The sequence below is a fragment of the Oculina patagonica genome, chromosome 14 (assembly GCF_052425735.1).
Source record: "Oculina patagonica isolate OP01 chromosome 14, crgOcupat, whole genome shotgun sequence".
Taxonomy (NCBI): domain Eukaryota; kingdom Metazoa; phylum Cnidaria; class Anthozoa; order Scleractinia; family Oculinidae; genus Oculina; species Oculina patagonica.
In genome coordinates, this window is record NC_135771.1 from 10,760,949 (window position 1) to 10,773,875 (window position 12,927).

The 12,927-nt window shown below is 37.8% G+C and overlaps 3 protein-coding genes and 1 pseudogene across 3 annotated transcripts in view; 3 read left to right on the forward strand and 1 right to left on the reverse strand.

Annotated features, from left to right (window-relative positions):
* The window catches only part of LOC144637645 (HEAT repeat-containing protein 1-like), a 207,652-nt gene that overhangs the window by 153,933 nt on the left and 40,792 nt on the right, over positions 1-12,927 (forward strand). The gene's annotated exons all lie outside the window — the stretch shown is intronic.
* Positions 1-12,927, reverse strand: part of LOC144637644 (ubiquitin carboxyl-terminal hydrolase 24-like) — a 66,834-nt gene that overhangs the window by 42,929 nt on the left and 10,978 nt on the right. The window contains exons 8-12 of the mRNA XM_078496702.1: positions 11,963-12,037; positions 11,245-11,403; positions 11,015-11,129; positions 10,760-10,863; positions 10,088-10,195 (exon numbers count right to left, since the gene is read on the reverse strand). Of these exons, the coding sequence (XP_078352828.1) occupies positions 10,088-10,195; positions 10,760-10,863; positions 11,015-11,129; positions 11,245-11,403; positions 11,963-12,037 (561 nt within the window). The remainder of the gene's footprint in view (positions 1-10,087; positions 10,196-10,759; positions 10,864-11,014; positions 11,130-11,244; positions 11,404-11,962; positions 12,038-12,927) is intronic.
* LOC144637923 (uncharacterized) lies at positions 439-2,942 on the forward strand (annotated as a pseudogene).
* LOC144638964 (uncharacterized) lies at positions 3,705-6,312 on the forward strand. Its single transcript, XM_078498240.1, has 4 exons — positions 3,705-3,924; positions 4,009-4,433; positions 5,250-5,366; positions 5,694-6,312. Exons 1-4 carry the CDS (start codon positions 3,705-3,707, stop codon positions 6,270-6,272), a joined length of 1,341 nt encoding a protein of 446 aa, XP_078354366.1. The 3' UTR covers positions 6,273-6,312.

The window sequence follows — 12,927 nt, forward strand, 5'->3', positions numbered from 1 at the left end:
TTTTGAAGCCTAGTTAACTTTAGCCTGCGTAGCAGGCGTCTGTGCACTTTTTTTAATGCGTTGAAAGAGTGCGCAATCGCGAGAAGGCCACACAAGGAAAAAACAATTTTTTTTCCCCGTGTGGCCCCCTCACTCCTTTCACATTTTATACGCATGCTTGAAACTACGGCGCCTGCTACGCAGGCTAAGCAAACTTCAAAGGAGCAAATAAAGATGCAAAGATTTATGTTGGGAGGTCCACAAACGTGGACAATCTTTTTGTTCTGCATTCATACACTATGTATGAATTTCACAACCAAAATGTTTCTGTTAGTTAGTTGCTCACTCCAGACAGAAGTAAACATAATTACAATTCTGATCTCCTCTTTAAACTATGACCTGGCTGACTTTTACATGTACATGGGCCAACCTTGCTGGTATTGCAATTCCCAAATATGTGACCTCACACGGGAAAACGTACACTAACGATATTCCGTTTAGCCGCTAAAAACGTTTAATATCCGTTTATCGTCCGTTTAAACGATTCATAAAATTCGTTTTAACGGTAAGGCCGTCCGTTTATCTGGTTTTCTAAACTGTTTAAACGGTAGACAATATCTTTGACTTACCGTTTAAATGACAAGGCCATCCGTTTTCTGTTTCCTAAACCATTTAAACGGTAAACGCTGCGTTTACTTTAATTCACCGTTTATCAATGTTCATAAACGGCAAACTACGGTATGAACAAGCACAAATAAAATGGGATACAACTATTTCTTAATAAATCGACTTCGTTTTAAAATTATTTATATCGTTCAAGCTTATTTCGAAACGCATGCAGTGAAAATACACTGTACCATTTACCGCAGCTTGTGATAAACATTAATTTTATTCACCTTTCACTTACCAGTAAAGCGCAAGAAAACAACCTTTTTTCGGTAAAATACATTCTCGTGATATCTCCAGTTGAAGGCCTTGATTCTAAACAGCGAAGTGATTCGAAATAATCGTAACAAATCGAGAATTTACGCAAGGTTTCATCATTCGAAAGATCGAAAGCGAAAGCCACTCTTCGGTCCTCACATGGGAAGCATTCTAGTGCCCAGGACAATCCGCGTGGTATCGTCATAGCAACAAACATTTGTTTTCAAGACAGCGCGGCGTTTTCGAAAAAACAATACTCGAACTCTAGACGAAATACGCAGAATATGATGGAAGGAGAAGAAGAAAATAGTTTTGAGCGATCCGAATGCGAGAGTCAGATAATTTCTAATGTCAAAACATTTCTACAAGATGGCTGTAAATGTTCCCGCGGTCCAAAAGACAGCCCATGCTCATCGCAGTTTACCGAGGAAACTGTTATGTCCAATTTAAACAACTGCCTCGAACTGTCTGCAAAAGAACTTGACCTCGTGATTTTGGCAAATATTCAGGCTTCCACCCACATTGATCAAGTTGGCGAAAAGAGAAATAGAAGTCCTCGATGCAGCTTCCTGTTTCAATCGAAATCGATTTGCAGAGAAATGTTCCTGAACTTGTATGGGCTAAGCTACTCGCGCTTTCGGAGACTGAAAGAGCACTACGAGAATAATGGCCTGACAACAAGAACGCATGGGAACTGCAAAAGACTACCACAGAATACACTTCCTTATGCTGTTGTGGAAGACGTTAAAGTTTTTCTTGAAAATTATGCAGAGGAAAACGCCATTTCACTTCCTGGCAGGATACCCGGCTACAAAGATGACGATATCAGACTGCTGTCATCACACGAGACGAAGATTGGAGTTTGGCGTGCTTTTGAAACAGCATGTGATGCCGCTGGAAAGCAAGCAGTCAGTTATTCAAAGTTCATTGACTTGTGGCAACAATTTCACCCAAGCCTCATTGTAGCGAAACCCATGACGGATCTATGTGAAACTTGCCAAGGAAACACTTCAAAATTGCTTAGAGCTGCCAATCTCCCTGATCGAGAGAAGTCACAGTGTGTTCAAGCTCAACAGGAACATTTGAACTTGGCGCTTGGTGAACGAGATTTGTACAAGGACGTTTGTCGGCAGGCAACTACAACTTTTCAAGGCATCGAAGACAACATTGATTTGAGCGAGAACCACGAACCATGTTCTCTGACTGCCACGATGCACTATTCATTTGACTATGCTCAACAAGTGCATATTCCCAGCAACCCGATGCAACCTGGTCCGATATATTTTAAAACGCCTCGAAAATGCGGGATTTTCGGCGTCACAAATGAAGCAATTCCAAGGCAAGTGAACTACTTGATTGACGAGGCTGTTTCAGCTGGAAAAGGTGGAAATTCTACAATAAGTTATGTCCATCACTTCTTAGTGAACCACGGACTGGGTGAAACGAATGTTCACCTTCACGCTGATAACTGTTCAGGGCAAAATAAAAACAACTACTTTCTATGGTACTTTGCCTGAAGAATATTAACTGGACTTCACCACTATATCACCTACTCTTTCCTCATCGCTGGTCATACCAAATTTGCCCCTGATCGTTGTTTTGGCATGATTAAAAAGTCTTACAAGGTCACATTTATTTCTTCAATTTACGAACTTGCGCAAATGGTCAAGTCTTCAAGTTCCATCGGAGTGAACAAGTCCCAATTAGTGGGAACTCATGACCAAAGAATCATCGTGCCTGTTTATGACTGGTCGACATTTCTTGGACGTTACTTTCAGAAAATTCCTAACATTAAAAAATACCAACACTTTCGTTTTTCAAAGGACGAACCAGGAATGGTGTACTGTAAAGAGAATCGATCTTCTGCGGAAAAACCCTTCATGCTATTAAAAGATCCAGTAGTCGTGCCACGTCGTGGTGTCCTTCCCGGGAAAATTGTACCAGATGGTTTATCTGAGGATCGAAAGAGGTACTTGTACCGTGAAATCAGGCAATATTGTAAACCTGAGACGAAAGATCTCGTTGCTCCAGCTCCATAATTAAACGTATGTCATTGTATATTATTGTTTGTGTCGAATCTTGGGGTCTTTGACAGCCTTCCACAATTAACGTTGATTCCCTTCATTCTATCTTGAAGTAGTTAAGTCTCAGCCGGTTAAATAGTTGCTCGCATTAGTTATTTCTGATAAACAAGACAAATGGACTTGCGAGAATGCTGTTTTGTTTAGGATTCGCGCGAAGCGCTAGTTTTTAGAGGGAAGGTTCACATCTCTGCCGCTCGCGCTGATCCCTAAAAGGAGCCTACTCAAAGGCTTCGTCATAATTTACTAGCGCTTAAGTATAACCTGCAATCAGGGCTTCTTTTTTCCTTTTCTATTTCTTCCCGCCGCAAAATCCCGTCGTACTCAATCAAAATAATACCGCGGCGCTTATTTTCCCTTTTCTCTTTCTTCCCGCCGCAAAATTCCGTCATACTCAATCAAAACAATACCGTGGCGCTTATTTTCCCTCCTGTATTATAAGCTACAAATGTCAAAAAATCAAGTTCCTTAACAAGCGAAATCTACAACTCAAGTGCTCCTGTTTGTTTTCCCTTTTGAGTTAAAAATTCAAATTAGTAACCATAATTATGTTAATGAACTGTTGCTGTGCTTTTGGTTGTTTTCGCAACTTGTCACAATAGACCAATGACAGCTCGTCTTTTGTCCGTATATATATGAAGTACTATAGCAACAATGTTCTCAATCTAAACAAACTACACGTGTAAGCACTGTAAGCAGAATTCCCGTCCAGCACTGAGTATGTCGATCAACGATAAAGTGAAAGTGTTTTGGAAAACTAACTGCCAGTGGAGAGATCGCCCTCACTGGCCAAAAAGGCGAGAAATTAAGCTCCAGGGAAATGATTCTAATGAAGAATTATTTCCACTTCTGAAAGACGGCGACTTGGTGAAAATTAAATTTGGTTCCCGCTGGTACGCTGCAGAAGTCGCCGAGCCCTGGAACCCGAAAGAAAAGAAAGGTTAGTATCTTCAATCATTACAAACTTTTTTACTAGAATAGTTTTGTGTGATGTTTTCATTCTAAGGATGATTTTTTTTCTCAGCAGCAGGAAAAAGAACGAAAACCGCGACCCCGACCGCTACCGAAGCAACCGAGACTCCGCCAGCAATTAAAGAAACAGCCGCTCCTGTTAGCGAGGCCTCCGTAACAACAGAACCTCCAGCTACATGTACTACACCAGTGCTGAACTATGAGCAGTTCGTGGCAGATCAGAAGAAACGAGAACAAGAGTGGAAGGCCAATCGAGCAGTCAAGAAACCTAAAGTAGATACCAGCGTTCAAAAGACGGTTGTCGAGATACCGGATGGAGATAGTGGGCCCACGTCGGATCAACCAAGTCCCTTGCAAAAACAACTAGATGCCAAGACTGACGAATGCTGCCGCCTGAGGAGCAAACTAGAGAAGCTTCATGAGGACACTGCCGAGACTGCAAGAAAGCAAATTGAAACCCAAGAGAGATTGTTCAAGGTAAAGTTATTTAAAAGTTACCTTTGTATATTCGGTCGCCGGTAAGATCGCTTCATGGTCAAATCGATCCAAAGTAAAGTGACTTTGCTCCATGTTAAAAAAGTTTTTATCAAGATGATTCAAATACTTATTTTTGCTCGTTACTTTCGATCGCTCTATGTTTTAACCTGTGGTGTTTATTACTTGCTAGAGATTGTTTATAAAGATGTACCACGATGATCGAGTTTTGTCCCTGCGTATCGTCGTAAACAAAATTGTCAACATTTTCTTAGAACCATAGATAATCCAGCAAAATTTATGTTTGTCATTCAAGCGCGCGCAAAATCAGTCGATTGTTGAGTACGACGGCACGTTAAAAAACTGTCAAACATGGTAGTGTTGAAATAAATTTTTCCCATTGTTGCTTGCTCGTGACAAGTGGACGAAAACAAATTATAACAAAGTTATTTAAACTTGTGGCTTTCTTGTTACTTCAAACTTTTCGAGCGATTTGACTTAAGTTGGGAGAGATCTGACCGCATTCAATCCTGAACTTAGCTTTTAAACCTGATTGTTTCTATCTGCATACATATTACATATAAAATGCATAAATACTTCGCCATTGTCATAATATTTCCCCGACGTTTCGATGACTAATTAACCGTTAAAAAAGCGTAAGACTGCTGCTCGTGCCACTCGCTCGCTCGCGCGCTATTAGACTGAACCGCCAGCTATGGGAGTATCATTCCATTCTTATCAAATTCGTAAATAACGAAAAACTCTTACTTCAATTTTTTGTATCAGTAATTAACGATAATTTATTTCCTTTCTATACAGATGATGGAGTCAATGCAGAAATCTATGACGGTGATGGAAGAAAAAGTGTCGGTCGCCCTTACCAAAATTGAAGATCGACTGGATTCCTTAGAGACAAAAGCTAATTCTTGCACCTTGGTAAGCTCAACGTTTAAGTTTATACACGATGCGGAATATAACTTTAATATAGATTATTGAAATTCGCGTTAATTTTATTTATGTTAATTAATATAAACACGTTTACTATAAGCATTTAACCAGAACTTTTCTTAAATTCGCGTTAATTTTATTACGCATCAATTTTGTTCGCGTTGTTAAAATGCCTCGTTACTATTTCTATAATGCCTTAGTCGTGTAATAATAAGGTATACTGTTTAGGCGGTCAGTGTTCATGATAAATAGCTTAAAAAATTATTTAGAAAGTATAACTAAATCACACTATTTTTGTTTTGTTTTTCTTCACAGTTTGATAGCGGTGTCAACTATAGCACTCCTAACATCGAAGATACCCTGGCATGTCTCGCAGCCTCTGAGCAACCACAGTCAGACTCCGATGACCTGCCAACCATCGATTCGGAAGCGTTAGCTACACTTTGTGGTGACACTACCTTTCCAGAAACCGAAATCAGTTCCATAGTAAATCCAGGAACACCTCCCCCACAGTGCCTTCCAGTAACAGTCTCAGCTTCCCCATCCAGCCCGGCAAACTCTTTGGTCAGCGCAGAACTCATCCGTACGTGCGTCACGCCGAGCAAAGTCAGTAAAGTTCAGCAGATGCTTTCCAGTGCGAGCGAACGTCACAGGTGCGCTTTGAAGTTGCTGCCATCCTTCTTCAATAAAGAAGAACTATCAAGTAGTAACACAGATGGAACACACGGAAAATTGTGTCTCGATGGAACTAAACTAAATGCCTTGAAAGTTCTAGTTTTTACGAAATTTCCCGCCAACTCGCCTTCAGATATGGAAGGTATTTGGAGAGACATCAAAGGGAGAATAAATTCTAAGTGTCGCACAACTAAGTATTTTGCCGCACGTTGTTTGTAAGCTTTGCAATTAAGTATCGATAAGTACTAGTGGTTTTGAAGATAAATGTCATGATACGAATAAAGATACAGTGTAAAACATTATTTGTCAAATAGTAATTGCCTTGTTTGTTCCGGAAAATAGAAGTCTAATGGAAGAAACTTGAAATTGCACACATAGATAATTATGTTTTATGTCAATAGTGGGCAAAAAGAAAACGTTTTCAAAATTCTGCCTAACTACATTTATTATGTCACGCCTAGCCTGCGAACGTAGCCGTATTTCCGGCTGTCGTTTCTCTTTGCCGAAAAACAACCTTGTTCCCAGCGGTGGGAATGAGGTTGGCCGAAAAATAATTCTTCGGCAAAGAGAAACGACAGCCGGAAATACGTCTGCGTTCGCTGTCACGCCAGGTTATCATATTACCCGTAGCAATGACTGGAGCCTGAATTTATACAACGCAAACACAGTCGGACACTTGAAAAACAAAGGAAGCGTAATATTTCTTCCGTCATGGTTTCCTTATTTTCTGATTATCTGGCGGTGAATTTACGCTCGTGTGTAACTGGTCACGACGATGTTTTACATTTCAAGGAAAATGTAAATCGAGAGGGCGGCGGGAATCAAGCTTTTGACATGCTTGTTGACCTTTCATCACGCTTCAATACCGCTAAATTACTGTTTGTGGCAGAGAAGTCCGAGAATGTAACCTAAAAATTTCCGTTTAGGCAATTGAGTGGTATTAATTATTACTCAGCAAACGTCTTGGTCTTTATTTTTTCTTTCAACTTTTCCACACCAAGTGGTTCAGAAATCAAAAACAAGTCATTCGCCTGTCTGTGACGGCGGCAGGACAGGACACACTTGGTTCGTCGTTTCTAGACTTTTATCGAGCGGTAAGAGTCGTAGCACTGATCGCAAACCCAACGTCAATTTCTAAATAACCAAAATAAAAGTTATTCCGATCGGCAAAATTCTGGCTGAACAGCAAATGAACTTCTAAAATTAGAAGCCGACATTTGCATAATCACAAGTTTGTCGGCGTGTTAAACAGGACAACTCGGATTAATATTAATCCGCGGATTATAATAATAATAGATTATAATAGGATTATTATAATCCAGTAATATATTATTATAATTCAGTAATAGATTAAGGCACGGCAAAAATTGGAAGGATTAGATTATTATTAATATTATAATCCGGATTAATATTAATCTCTATTATAATCCCGATAAAATTCCTTGAATGTTCGGAAAACAGATATGTCTATTTGACTATCTGACAGTTATATATGTATATGACAAACACACTGCAGACTTACAACACAGGACTGACAGAACATAAGTCACTAATCACATCCGTCAATTGTAAATAAAGGTGACGGGCCTACACGACTTTTACGTTCGTGACATTTGTAACCTTTGCCGTTCTATGTTAAGTTCGGTCTTTCAACTTTATTTGCTTTTGACTTCTTTCTGAGGGTACTGTTTTTATTTGGAGGCATTATGTATTGAATAGAGCCATAAGATTGTGGCCAAGGAAGTGTCTAGAGGACATTAGTCCGCGCTGCGTGGTTTCCGTTTACAAAGTAGAGTTGAATGACACCTCTAAATCTGAACTCTGCCACATGTTGTGCTAGTTCAGTTTGTTTTGGCTCAATTCTATTTGCAACATATGCTTTAGGCTCTCAAAATGTTCGCCCTTGAAGGACAAGATATGAAATGTTACGTGAAAATGTAAACTACTTGCATTTTATTGACGAAGGGCCCGGTTTTTTAATCAATATTGTTGCAAGATGTATTGTCTTATCACGGATTATCTTGGTCCGGCTTTGGCAGAGACTGTTTCAGCTTTACTATGAAAAAGCTGAAAGTTGGTTTCAGAGAGACACTCTGTGTTGTAAAGGCTATGCTTCTTGCATTATTTCGATCGAGCGCTCCGTCTTTTTAGCTCGATGTTTAGGATTTTTTACCTCCCTTGTTCGTTGCGTTGCGTTGGCACCACATGATTCAAATATAGATTTTAAATCTTTCACGCGCAAGTCTGTTGACTATTTTGCGTTTTGTATATGCCAGTATATGGTTCAGTTCGGAAGCTTTGGACTAGGATTGAGTTGTTGAGATTTATTATTAAGATTAATATTAATCCGATTAATATTAATCTTACAAAAGATTAATATTAATCCTAATGGATTAAGGCACGGCTCAAACCTCAGTAATAGATTATAATAATCTATTACTGGATTATAATAATCTATAACTGGATTATAATAATCTATTACTGGATTATAATAATCATTAGGATTAATATTAATCCGATTAATATTAATCCGAGTTGTCCTGGTTAAAGAATGCCGCCTGAAAGATAACACATTCCCGAATTCATGTCCTTGAAATCTCAATCTTCTGTGGAACTTTTATTCGATCTTAATAAACTCTCGCCAAGTTTAAAAAGAAACTTTTGATGCGTTTGCTTTTTTATGACAACTTCAGACCGCAATTACTCCGGTTATCGCGCTCTCGTGTTGATACATACAGCTGTCAATGTTTAGTTTTTGTTTATACATGTGAATACCGAAATACGGAGTTCGCTCGCAGTTCGCTTGTTCTTTGAGATGAAGGTAACAGTTTAAAAATTTTAACTTGGAATAGCATGCGTGATCGACTGATCGAATAGACTTTTCCTCGACCGCTCTGCTTTTAGACAAAATTTTTTCCGTCGCCAAATTACCGCCTGACACGCGACTAATTATTTATTTAAGACTGCGTTGTCGTGTTCGGCCATTCAAGCTTTTGGACCTCCTTCTTTCCTGTTCTCTGTGTTCTACCTGTCGCTTTGAAAAAATGGCTGCCATTTAAATGTTTTGCGTTGCCATTTAAACTCTTTCGGCTTGAGTCTGAATGTTTTGCATTGCCGTTTAAGCGCTTTCGGCTTCTCTTTGAATGTTTCATTTTCGTTTAAATGCTTTCGGCTTTCGTTTAAACGATTTGCGTTACTGTTTAAACGCTTATGGTAACCGTTTAATTATTATGCTTGTCCGTTTAAATGGTTAAGAAGCCGTTTACTATCCGTTTACTATCTGTCCGTTTTTATCCGTTTCGCGGATTTTCGTTAGTGTACGTTTTCCCAAGTGAGGTCACATATAGGAAATTGAGAAAAGGATCAACAGTGTCACTTTGTGATAAAAGAAAAATATATTTTAATTCACAGAAATTGAAACAAAGCCTTACATAAACCACCTAGAAGATAACTTATGGAGTGAATGAGTCATGAGACAGCACAACAAATGGTGAAGGTTTCAGTGTTTGTGGTCATGCCTATGTCTGTAATGTTTTAAATTAAATTTTCTATATAACATAGCAAGTAAAAGTACAGATTACAATAGTACATGTAGCTAACTAAACCAAAAATACATACGACTAAAGTGACAGGGTTGGTACTCTTTTGTCAATGAGCTTGTGAAATTCTATGACTTTCCATGACCTTTTCCATGACTTTTCAATGTTTTCCATGACCTAAATTTGCCTATTTTTCATGGAAATTTTCCAAAATTATCTTGATTTCGCGGGTACATTTTTTCACCTTTTTCTTCACAAAAAAATAACCTTATGAGTTCCTAATTTATTTTGTACAATCAATAAATTATTTTTCATGACTTTCCATGACTCACACTTTAATTCCATGACTTTCCAGGCCTGGAAAATGACATTTTAAAATTTCATGACTTTCCAGGTTTTTCATACCCTTACCAACCCTGAGTGACAATACTGTAAATTACGACAAAATCTTTACAATAAAGGAAACAATAACAGTTTTAACAGTTAACATTTTACCTGCTGTATAAGTACAAATAGATGATCAAGCTGGTTGGAATTAAATCGTACTGCAGCAGTGGCCAGAATGTTATGAATGTTGTCCACTTCTGTTGGGTGTTTTCCAACCTTCAAATAAAAACCAACAATTACATTGGGTTTTGAACTTTCACTTAAATTTCCTCAGTTTAAGATTTGAGCCATCATTATTCCGTACAATACATGATGTACTTTCTACAGTATGAATTTCCCTCATTATAATTATTTGTTTAAAAAATTAAGACAGTTTCCACTAATATTCGAACAATAAAGGCAAAAATGAAGTTACCAAAAAGAGCCCATAGCATGGGCATCGTTTTAATACGGTTAAGTAGAATTTATCGAAATTTTAGTGCTCAAGCTGACCCCGCGAGACAAAAAAGTATTTAAAGTTCTCCATATTTTAGTTAAAATGGACGTTTCACATCAGTTTGAAACAAAACAACAAGCCTTTTAAGCTTTTCTTACGAGGTTTCTCAAGAATGGTTTAGAATTCAATAGCAGGGTCAATTTGAGAAATGAATTACAGTGAGATGTTTCAAACAGTATACAAAATGTCACTGTGCTATGATGTGTAGATTTTTTGTAATGAATTCTGCACTTATTGCTCGAACCTTGAGCAGAATTCATCTTAAGTGTTGCAATACAGTATACCTGCATTTTCCAAATGGTGGTCAATTCATCCAGTGAAAGCTTTGTACCAAGAAACTCCACAAGGACTTTAATTCGGTCACAATACTGAGACTGATGAAGGTTACCTAATGGTAAAAAAAGAAACTATTAATGCCTTAATTCTGAATGTAATTTCTGAAGATTGATTGCTGAAGGAACTTGCAAACATGAAAGAGTCACAACACAGGTGCCAGCAGACTTGACTTAAAACAATTCATATTACCAGTAAGGACTTACTTTCAAATGCAATTGAAAGCACTTTGTTCTGTAGCAGCCATTCTGTAATAGCATCCTGAGACATGTTTACTTTGGTATTCTTGTTCTTCTCTGAGTCCTCAATCAACTTGCAGACCTGGAATAAAAACAATATGATAAGTACTGTACAGGTTTGTTGATCTGTTATTTTACTGTCACGATACTATGTCACTCTGATTGGTGAGTAAATATAAAACCCCTTCCATACATACCTCTTTGAGAGAGTTCATCTTTGCATTAAAATGTGGACTTTTGAGCATTTTCAGGGCAACTTCCAATCTCAGTTCATCAACACCTGACACCATGTTCTGCCATAGTCTCATGCACAGAAGTTTAAGAGTTGTTAAAAGATCAAATACATCACCAACTGTCTGTTAAGAAAAAAGCACAATATAATTATCTTGTTTACATGTGTTCTATACACTTAACTGTATACTACTCATTAATTAATTTATTTTAATATATATCTGCCAGATGGTATGCACCCTGTGATTGGTCAGTTTTACAGGACACGCTTTTGAGTCTGGCTTGCTGCCTGTGCTTTGACTTGAAATGTTTTCGTTACTCCAGCACAAGATATACTTTGCATAAAAACATCTTATTTTTTTAACCTCAGTTTTCCTTTCCATACTGTAAGATGCACATATCCCTTTGTCTGTATCTTAAAGTATGAAATTTGTAATCGCAACAGCTTGATAGATGTGGGCTTCACCTGAGACCACCCCCCTCCCCTACCTCATGTACCTGTTGTAGTTTAAAATGGAATTTCTAGTCAAAATGATTTCAAACTAGTTTGATTTGTGTTTTCCTTTGTTCAGATTTATTTCCATTAACCTTAAACGAAAAATACAAACAAACTAAGTTTAAAATCATTTTGACCTGAAATTCATTTTAAACTTCAACATAGCCAACAGTACTTCACCAACTTACCTTCTGTTTCATATCTTCATTAGTTAGTTCTTGGATATAGCCCAACGTCTTCTCAAAAACATCACTGAATACTTTCTAAAGGGAAAACAAGAACTGCTGGTTAAGATTCTAAAATTACAGACTGAAAAAAGAAAACAATAAAAATAAGAAAATATTATTTTATTTTTTTAAAAATAAATCAAAGTCTCTTCGAGATACCGACTTTTTTGCATGAAGTATGAGTCGAAGGTTTATCCTGTTCATTGTTCTTCGAACTTATCATTACAGAACGCTTTGTAGTTTAGATTAACAATTTCCTATCTTCGCGGAGGAAATGCAGCCATATAATTTTGTCAAAAATGGCTCGTCCGCGCCAGGTATTTATACAAATATTCCTCAACATTACACAAAAAAACAGTGCAAATTTTACCGAGATCTGACAATTCTATACTTTAAAATTGCAAGGACCTTTCGAGGCAGTCGATTACGGCAGCGAAATTAGCAAATGAAACAGCAAAATATGCGTTCGACGCTTTGTTTTTGCGACGCCATATTTGAATTGTTATACCGTATTTATTCGGCTATAAGCCGAGCGATTTTTTCACCAAATCTTTCAGAAAACTGGTCAAAACTAAACCAAATTGGGGGTTCGGCTTATAGCCGAGTATTTCGGCCGAAAAAAAATTCCATTGTACTAGAAAAGAGTTGAATTTGAATAAATTACCGTAAACACCCGCGTATAAGCCGCACCCGCAGATAAGCCGCACCCCGAGTTAAACAACTCAAATGTTGGAAAAAAGTTTTTTGAAAGTAAATCAAAGAAAATCCAAAGTCGAGTCAAAAATCCAAAGTTGAGTCTTTAGGAAGTCTTCTTCATCGAACGTAAACTCAATGAACATTGAAACAGAAAATACTTCAGTCTTACCCACAATTTGAGCTCTTTAATATAATGAAAACCAACTTTGACATATTATGGGTGATCTTTT

Bases quoted from the DNA above. Each gene is read 5' to 3' on its own strand.
- LOC144638964 (XM_078498240.1), top strand. From the start codon at position 3,705: ATGTCGATCAACGATAAAGTGAAAGTGTTTTGGAAAACTAACTGCCAG. The intron at 4,434-5,249 runs GTAAAGTTATTT...CTTTCTATACAG, and splicing joins CCCAAGAGAGATTGTTCAAG to ATGATGGAGTCAATGCAGAA. The intron at 5,367-5,693 runs GTAAGCTCAACG...TTTTCTTCACAG, and splicing joins AAGCTAATTCTTGCACCTTG to TTTGATAGCGGTGTCAACTA.